Source organism: Oncorhynchus kisutch, linkage group LG16 (assembly GCF_002021735.2).
Source record: "Oncorhynchus kisutch isolate 150728-3 linkage group LG16, Okis_V2, whole genome shotgun sequence".
Taxonomy (NCBI): domain Eukaryota; kingdom Metazoa; phylum Chordata; class Actinopteri; order Salmoniformes; family Salmonidae; genus Oncorhynchus; species Oncorhynchus kisutch.
The window spans coordinates 15,569,459-15,580,401 of record NC_034189.2 but is presented as its reverse complement, the minus strand read 5'-3'; the positions used below and the strand labels follow the sequence as shown (position 1 = coordinate 15,580,401).

At 43.4% G+C, this 10,943-nt stretch overlaps 1 protein-coding gene across 3 annotated transcripts in view; it reads right to left on the bottom strand.

Moving 5' to 3' along the window:
* Positions 1-1,862: 1,862 nt before the first annotated feature.
* LOC109885998 (mucin-5AC) overlaps positions 1,863-10,943 on the bottom strand; it is a 46,192-nt gene continuing 37,111 nt past the window's right edge. For 2 of the 3 annotated variants that reach the window (XM_031792977.1, XM_031792978.1), the window contains exon 10: positions 3,526-5,701. In XM_031792977.1, the coding sequence (XP_031648837.1) occupies positions 5,652-5,701 (50 nt within the window). In that variant the 3' untranslated portion in view covers positions 3,526-5,651. Of the gene's footprint in view, positions 5,702-10,943 lie in introns of all 3 variants that reach the window. The other variant, XM_020477768.2, reaches the window with a different exon arrangement.

The following is a 10,943-nucleotide window of genomic DNA, read 5'->3' as shown; positions in this document are numbered from 1 at the left end:
TTCAGTGTTTTGTTGTCTATTACACCACCATGAATGTATGACCAATTACCACAATAATATTAGGCCTATGTTTATTCACAGATATTTTAATGTATTTATTCAAGCTGGTACGATAGTTTCATATTCCCATTGATACAACTCAAAGCTTTTGAAATAAGCTTGTATCATCGACAACATGTGCGAGCATGTATATGAAGTATAAGCATGATAGTGCAATGCATCTGACTGTTGATGATTACATTTGTAAATATTTAATTGTAACCATCTTTAACAAATACATTATTAGTAGTAGTAATAGTAGTAGGAGTATATCCTAACCATCTGGATCTCAGTTACTCTACCAGGAATGGACAATAGTAGCAGACTGATGTTTGCAGTCGTCATGGTAATGGCGTACATGGTGATGGGAGCCCAGACCCAGAACTCCACAACGGCCCCGCACGTCACAATGGCAGCTAATGCAGCTACGGAACCCAACGTAACAATGCTCCGAACGTAACTATCAGCCAATGGTACTATGGCACCCAACACAACAATTCTCTGACAGGCTGTGGTACGTGTTGTAAACATCACCGTCACAGCTCTCACGGTGAGTTGCCTAGGCTACATGTCTCACTCGGTCTCACAGATTCTCTGACTAGAAAAAGGAACAATACATTTGTTATCACTCAGTTTTCCCTCCAAACTAATTATCAGTACTTTCCCTCTCTAAACGTATCTTTCTTTACTCTCTCTCTCTTAATAATTGATAAGCATTAAAAGCAATTTATGAATACATAATTATGAGTAACTTATAAAACATTTATAAACAAGTATGACCATTTATAACGTTGTAATTAATGGAAGTTATTAGGTTTACCATATTAACTAATCTAATAATATAATATATTATAATATTATAAAAAATATAATTATTTAGAGTAGACAACCAATATGAACGGTTATATAATTTCCTCTCCTCTCTCACTCTCCCTCTTCCATAGCTCTTCTGATCCTGCTAGGTGTACTAGGTATGATGATGCTGTAATGCAGGTCTGAATGTGAAGCACCATGCCCTCAGGAATTCTGCCTCCTTACCTTGGTCAGGCTGCGTCCCCAAATGACACCCTCTCCCTACATAGAGGCCTTTTTTCACTGTGTAGGGAATTGGGTGCAATTATGGACTCAATCTGGTAACAGAACAAAGGACTATGTCAGATATGAAGTTATATGCTTAAATATGCAATCATGTTTTTCCACATACTTAATGAAACACCTTCTAGTTGTGGGTAGTAAGACATTAACCAACAGAATGGACCCAGTGATACCAGGCAAGTACTAATATAGTGTTGATAGACAATACCATTTAGAGGAAAAATGCAATCAATTCAAATTCGTATACATATTCTCCAGCACCACCCCAATCATATGTGAACATTGTACATTTCTATGGGGATAGAAGTATATGGTTGACATTTTTTTTTACCAGATTCTTATTTCTTAAAGAAACATACTTCCCATTCATCATCTCCAGCAACACTCCAACATCAACACAGACCTTCATCTACCTTGTTGACCACAAAACATAGAAACCAGCCATTTTAATATACAGTGACGTTGGAGTGTTGCTGGATTCCGTCGGAACAAAGTAATTTAATTGAAATAACATGAAAACGTTGGTTCAACCAGAGAACTGCCCAGTGGGCCGTAGATTAAGTCTTAAAGGCTGCATTTAGACAGGGAGACAATTTCTGATATTTTGTAAAATAATTGGTCTTTTGAACAATAACATCAGATCTTTTCACATCAGATGTTTTTCATAGCTGATCAAAATACCAATCAGTGTGTCACGATCATTTGAATGAATGGACCAAGGCGCAGCGTACTTAGAGTTCCACCTGTTTAATAAATATTAACCTCACCAAAAAACAATACAGAAGAAAATGAAACATGACAGGCTGCTCAAAGGCAGCTACACAATAACAAGATCCCACAAAAAACTGTGGGAAAAGGCTGCCTAAGTATAATCCCCAATCAGAGACAACAAAAGACTGCTGACTCTGATTGGGAACCATACCAGGCCAACATAGAAATTAAAAAACTAGACTACCCACCCTAGTCACACCCTGACCTAACCAAAATAGAGAATAAAAAGGATCTCTAAGGTCTCTGTGTGTGTGTGTGTGTGTGTGTGTGTGTACGCACAATGATGACTCCACTGGATAATCTGTCGATGTGTCCTTAATTAAGCAAGGCACTTAAATCTAGTTGCTCTGAAAAGGTGTGTCTGATAAATGACTATAATTTAATGTAAGCAGTTTTTCAAGCCACATCATGTTTGCTGAAATCCTGCATCTACTAGCACTCACTTCTGTCATCATGAAGTAATTTAAGAGGCTAGTTAAGGATCATATCACTTCAACCTTACCTTGACACACTAGACCCACTTAATTTGCTAAACACCCCAATAGCACTGCAAATGACCCTATCCCATCTGGAAAAGAGGAAAACCTGCGTCAGAATGCTGTTCATTGACTATAGCTCAGCAATCAACACCATAGTACCTCCAAGCTCATCATTAAGCTCGCGGCCCTGGGTCTGAACCCTGCCCTTTGCAACTGGGTCCTGGACTTCCTGACAGGCAGCCCCCAGGTGGGGAAGGTAAGAAACCACACCTCCACTTCGCTGATCCACAACACAGGGTCCCCACAAGTGTGTGTCCTCAGCCCCCTCCTGTACTCCCTGTTCACCCTTGGCTGCGTGGCCACGAACGCCTCCAACTCAATCATCAAGTTTGCAGACGACACAACAGTAGTAGGCCTAATTACCAACAATGACGAGACAGCCTACAGGGAGGAGGTGAGGGCCCTGGCGGAGTGGTGTCAGGAAAATAACCTTTCAACAATATGAAGGAGCTGATCGTGGACTTTAGGAAACAGCAGAGGGAGCATACCCCATCCACATCGACGGGACCGCATTGGAGAAGGTGGAAAGCTTCAAGTTCCTCAGTGTACACATCACTGACAATCTGAGTGTGTCTACCCACACAGACACTGTGGTGAAGAAGGCGCAACAGCGCCTCTTCAACCTCAGGAGGCTGAAAAAATTTGACTTGGCCCCTAAGACCCTCTGAAACTTTTACAGATGAACATTTGAGAGTATCCTGTCAGGCTGTATCACCGCTTAGTACGGCAACTGCACTGCCCGCAACCGCAGGGCTATCCAGAGGGTGGCACGGTCTGCCCAGTTCATCACCCTACCTGCCCTCCAGGACACCTACATCACCCGATGTCACAGGAAGGCCAAAAATATCATCAAGGGCATCAAATAACCGAGCCAAGGCCTGTTCATCCCAATTCCATCCTGAAGGTGAGGTCAGTACAGGTGCATCAACGCTGGGACCACGAGACTGAAAAACAGATTCTATCTCAAGGCCATCAGACCGTTAAAAAGCCATCACAAGCCGGCTACCACCCACTTACTCAATCCTGCACCTTAGAGGCTGCTGCCCTATATACATAGACATGGAATCATTGGCCACGTTAGTAATGGAACACTAGTCACTTTAATAATGTTTACATACTGCTTTACACATCTCAAATGCATACACTGTATTCTATTCAAAATAATTTAGTCAATGCCACACTGACATTGGTCATTCTAATATTTAATATTTAATTTGTGTGGATTGTTGTGAATTGTTAGATACTACTGTACTGTTGGAGTTAGGAACATAAGCATTTCGCTACACCCGCCTTAACATCTGCTAAATATGTGTAAGTGACCAATACATTTGATTTGATTTACTCTAAATCAAGTTATATCTGTCTACAACCATGGGTCCTCCTCATTCCCAACCCTGGCTATGCTATTCCACAAAATCATGAAGCATATTTTCAATGTTACTTACATCTCTATTCATAAAAATATGAACAGAAAAGCTCCTTTTTACACCTCTTCACATGGAAAGTGTGATGGTTCCGCATTCAAAAAGCATAAAGCTTAGTTCACTTTTTATATATTGTTATTATTTTAACTACAACATGATAGCATGCAGTTTAGGCTTAACAGCCTTCTACAGTGTGTAGGTTCACAACTTTTTCAAACCGAAACAGTACATTGGCTCATTCATCCCCTCCTCTCCCCTGTAACTATTCCCCAGGTCGTTGCTGCAAATGAGATTGTGTTCTCAGTCAACTTACCTGGTAAAATAACGGATAAATAAAAATGTATTATAGGGAAGACTTGTGAGTTAGCGGTGAGTAGCAGGTGCTTCTAATCAGCGTTGCGAGTCATCTGCCAATCAGGGATGTGGCTTCTCTGTTCTACCTGTAAATGTGTTACCATCACAATGTCTGCGTTTCCACAGGAAGCCCAATTGTGATTATTTTTTTCTCCACTAAATTGTCTTTTGACCAATCACATTAGAGCTATTTTTTCAAAGCTGATCTGATTGGTCAAAATACCAATTAATACAAAAATATCAGAATTGGCTGCCTGTGTAAACACAGCCAAATAAATACCGAAATACAAGGTAAGCGTCACGCCCTGGTCTTAGTATTTTGTGTTTATATATTTATTTGGTCAGGCCAGGGTGTGACATGGGGTTATTTTGTGTTGTGTTGTGGTATTGGGGGTTTTAGTAGGTATTGGGATTGTGGCTGAGTAGGGGTGTCTAGCATAGTCTATGGCTGCCTGAGGTTCTCAATCAGAGTCAGGTGATTCTCGTTGTCTCTGATTGGGAACCATATTTAGGTAGCCTGGGTTTCACTGTGTGTTGGTGGGTGATTGTTCCTGACTCTGTGTTAGTTGTCACCAGACAGGCTGTATAGGTTTTCACGTTCCGTTTGTTGTTTTGTATTGTTCGTTTTCATCGTTATTAAAGAGGTCTCGATTTAACCACGCTGCATTTTGGTCCGACTCTCCTTCAACGGAAGAAAGCCGTTACAGTAAGGGAGCATAAATTCTATTCAAAATATATGTGGACAGTGTTATTGCATAAGAGTAGACATTTCTTCACTTCTCTGGCTTAAGGTTTTCTAGAGGCATTCAAAACCCAACACTCAGTTCCATATCAAATACTTGAAGAACTTAACTTGTACTTTCAGCTCCTAGTGGAGCGAATACCCTTAAGGATCAGATACAGAACATGTGTAAAATATCTTAATAAATCATAGTTGCAGGACACAAAAAATTCATTAACGTATGTACATTAGCATTGACAATTAAATACTGGGATTGGATTGGAATAGTTTTACACTCTATATTATGTACATTTCAACAAATAATACAAAATAGTATTCACGGGAGAAAAGATACACACACACACACACACACACACACACACACTTGTTATTGACCAAATACAAATTTTCCACCATTTGCAAATAAATTCATTAAATCCTACAATGTGATTTTCTGGATTTTTTTTCTCATTTTGTCTGTCATAGTTGAAGTGTACCTATGATGAAAGTTACAGGCCTCTCATCTTTTTAAGTGGGAGAACTTGCACAATTGGTGACTGACTAAATACTTTTTTGCCCCACTGTATATATGAATAAATATGCACGACTACATTATATATCAAAAATACACTGTTATTGAACAAAAATAGCCAAATCAATAAACTGTTGAACTTGGATGTAAAGTCCTCATTTGGTAGTTCAGCAGATTTAAGGCAGAAGGTTGAAGAGGTTCCAACAGACCAACGTCATCAACAGGCCTGGAAAAAACAAACAAACAAGAAAATGATGGTTATTTTTCAAAAGGTCATTTCAACACTGACACCTACTGGTTGAGTCAAGTGGTCATCAACAGCCTCAAAAGCATTATATCCTACAGACCACGGTGCAATGACCAGACTGTACAATGACCACACAGTACAATGTCCACATTGACCACACTGTGCAATGATCACACAGCACAATGATCACACTGCACAATGACCACAGTCCACAATGACCACAGTGTAAAATGACCACAGTGTACAATGACCACAATGTATGCTGACCACACTGCACGATGACCACACTGCACAATGACCACACTGCACAATGACCACACTGCACAATGACCACACAGCACAATGACCACAGTGTACAATGACCACAGTCCACAATGACCACAGTGTACAATGACCACACAGCACAATGACCACACTGTAAAAAGACAAAACTGCACAATAACAACACTGCACAATTAAGACACGGCACAATGATCAGTCCCCAATGACCACAGTCCACAACGACCACAGTCCACATTGACCACAGTGTACAATGACCACAGTCCACATTGACCACAGTGTACAATGAACAGTGTACAAAGTGTACAATGACCACAGTCCACAATGACCACAGTCCACATTGACCACAGTCCACATTGACCACAGTCCACATTGACCACAGCCTACAATGACCACAGCCCACAATGACCACAGCCAACAAAGTGTACAATGACCACAGTCCACAATCACCACAGTCCACAATGACCACAGCCTACAATGACCACAGCCCACAATGACCACAGCCAACAAAGTGTACAATGACCACAGTCCACAATCACCACAGTCCACAAAGACCACTGTTCAATGACCACAGTCCACAATGACCACACAGTACAATGACCACACTGCACAATGACCACAGTCTACAATGTCCACACTGCACAATGACCACAGTCCACAATGACCACACTGCACAATGACCACAGTCTACAATGTCCACACTGCACAATGACCAGTCCACAATGACCACACTGCACAATGACTACAGTCCACAATGTCCACAGTCCACAATGACCACACTGCACAATGACCACAGTCTACAATGTCCACACTGCACAAATCCACACTTCACAACGACCACAGTGTGCAATGACCACACTGCACAATGACAACACTGCACAATGACCCCAGTGTACAATGACCACAGTGTACAATGACCACACTGCACAATGACCACACTGCACAATGACCACACTGCACAATGACCACACTGCACAATGACCACAGTCCACAATGACCACAGTCCACAATGACCACAGTCCACAATGACCACAGTGTACAATGACCACATTGTACAATGACCACAGTCCACAATGACCACAGTCCACAATGACCACAGTCCACAATGACCACAGTGCACAATGACCACAGTCCACAATGACCACAGTCCACAATGACCACAGTGCACAATGACCACAGTGTACAATGACCACATTGTACAATGACCACAGTCCACAATGACCACAGTCCACAATGACCACAGTCCACAATGACCACAGTGCACAATGACCACAGTGTACAATGACCACATTGTACAATGACCACAGTCCACAATGACCACAGTCCACAATGACCACAGTCCACAATGACCACAGTCCACAATGACCACATTGTACAATGACCACAGTCCACAATGACCACAGTCCACAATGACCACATTGTACAATGACCACAGTCCACAATGACCACAGTCCACGATGACCACAGTGCACAATGACCACAGTGTACAATGACCACATTGTACAATGACCACAGTCCACAATGACCATAGTGTTCAATGACCACAGTTGACAAAGACTACAGTCCACAATGACCAAACAGCACAATGACCACACTGCACAATGACCACAGTCTACAATGTCCACACTGCACAATGACCACAGTCCACAATGTCCACAGTTTACAATGACCACACTGCACAATGACCACAGTCTACAATGTCAACACTGCACAATGACCACAGTCCACAATGACCACAGTCTACAATGACCACACTGCACAATGACTACAGTCCACAATGTCCACAATGACCACAGTCTACAATGTCCACACTGCACAAATCCACACTTCACAACGACCACAGTGTGCAATGACCACACTGCACAATGACCACACTGCACAATGACCAGACTGCACAACGACCACACTGCACAACGACCCCAGTGTACAATGACCACAGTGTACAATGACCACACTGCACAATGACCACAGTGTACAATGACCACACTGCACAATGACCACACTGCACAATGACCACACTGCACAATGACCACACTGCACAATGACCACACTGCACAATGACCACACTGCACAATGACCACAGTCCACAATGACCACAGTCCACAATGACCACAGTGTACAATGACCACATTGTACAATGACCACAGTCCACAATGACCACAGTCCACAATGACCACAGTGCACAATGACCACAGTGCACAATGACCACAGTCCACAATGACCACAGTCCACAATGACCACAGTCCACAATGACCACAGTCCACAATGACCACAGTGCACAATGACCACAGTGTACAATGACCACATTGTACAATGACCACAGTCCACAATGACCACAGTCCACAATGACCACAGTCCACAATGACCACAGTGCACAATGACCACAGTGTACAATGACCACATTGTACAATGACCACAGTCCACAATGACCACAGTCCACAATGACCACATTGTACAATGACCACAGTCCACAATGACCACAGTCCACAATGACCACATTGTACAATGACCACAGTCCACAATGACCACAGTCCACGATGACCACAGTGCACAATGACCACAGTCCACAATGACCACAGTCTACAATGTCCACACTGCACAATGACCACAGTCCACAATGTCCACAGTTTACAATGACCACACTGCACAATGACCACAGTCTACAATGTCCACACTGCACAATGACCACAGTCCACAATGACCACAGTCCACAATGACCACACTGCACAATGACTACAGTCCACAATGTCCACAATGACCACAGTCTACAATGTCCACACTGCACAAATCCACACTTCACAACGACCACAGTGTGCAATGACCACACTGCACAATGACCACACTGCACAATGACCAGACTGCACAACGACCACACTGCACAACGACCCCAGTGTACAATGACCACAGTGTACAATGACCACACTGCACAATGACCACAGTGTACAATGACCACACTGCACAATGACCACACTGCACAATGACCACACTGCACAATGACCACACTGCACAATGACCACACTGCACAATGACCACAGTCCACAATGACCACAGTCCACAATGACCACAGTGTACAATGACCACATTGTACAATGACCACAGTCCACAATGACCACAGTCCACAATGACCACAGTGCACAATGACCACAGTGCACAATGACCACAGTCCACAATGACCACAGTCCACAATGACAACAGTCCACAATGACCACAGTCCACAATGACCACAGTCCACAATGACCACAGTGCACAATGACCACAGTGTACAATGACCACATTGTACAATGACCACAGTCCACAATGACCACAGTCCACAATGACCACAGTCCACAATGACCACAGTCCACAATGACCACAGTGCACAATGACCACAGTGTACAATGACCACATTGTACAATGACCACAGTCAACAATGACCACAGTCCACAATGACCACATTGTACAATGACCACAGTCCACAATGACCACATTGTACAATGACCACAGTCCACAATGACCACAGTCCACGATGACCACAGTGCACAATGACCACAGTGTACAATGACCACAGTCCACAATGACCACAGTTTACAATGACCACACTGCACAATGACCACAGTCTACAATGTCCACACTGCACAATGACCACAGTCCACAATGACCACAGTCCACAATGACCACACTGCACAATGACTACAGTCCACAATGTCCACAATGACCACAGTCTACAATGTCCACACTGCACAAATCCACACTTCACAACGACCACAGTGTGCAATGACCACACTGCACAATGACCACACTGCACAATGACCAGACTGCACAACGACCACACTGCACAACGACCCCAGTGTACAATGACCACAGTGTACAATGACCACACTGCACAATGACCACAGTGTACAATGACCACACTGCACAATGACCACACTGCACAATGACCACACTGCACAATGACCACACTGCACAATGACCACACTGCACAATGACCACACTGCACAATGACCACAGTCCACAATGACCACAGTCCACAATGACCACAGTGTACAATGACCACATTGTACAATGACCACAGTCCACAATGACCACAGTCCACAATGACCACAGTGCACAATGACCACAGTGCACAATGACCACAGTCCACAATGACCACAGTCCACAATGACCACAGTCCACAATGACCACAGTCCACAATGACCACAGTGCACAATGACCACAGTGTACAATGACCACATTGTACAATGACCACAGTCCACAATGACCACAGTCCACAATGACCACAGTGCACAATGACCACAGTGTACAATGACCACATTGTACAATGACCACAGTCAACAATGACCACAGTCCACAATGTCCACAGTCCACAATGACCACATTGTACAATGACCACAGTCCACAATGACCACAGTCCACAATGACCACATTGTACAATGACCACAGTCCACAATGACCACAGTCCACGATGACCACAGTGTACAATGACCACATTGTACAATGACCACAGTCCACAATGACCATAGTGTTCAATGACCACAGTTGACAAAGACTACAGTCCACAATGACCAAACAGCACAATGACCACACTGCACAATGACCACAGTCTACAATGTCCACACTGCACAATGACCACAGTCCACAATGTCCACAGTTTACAATGACCACACTGCACAATGACCACAGTCTACAATGTCAACACTGCACAATGACCACAGTCCACAATGACCACAGTCCACAATGACCACACTGCACAATGACTACAGTCCACAATGTCCACAATGACCACAGTCTACAATGTCCACACTGCACAAATCCACACTTCACAACGACCACAGTGTGCAATGACCACACTGCACAATGACCACACTGCACAATGACCAGACTGCACAACGACCACACTGCACAACGACCCCAGTGTACAATGACCACACTGCACAATGACCACAGTCCACAATGACCACAGTGT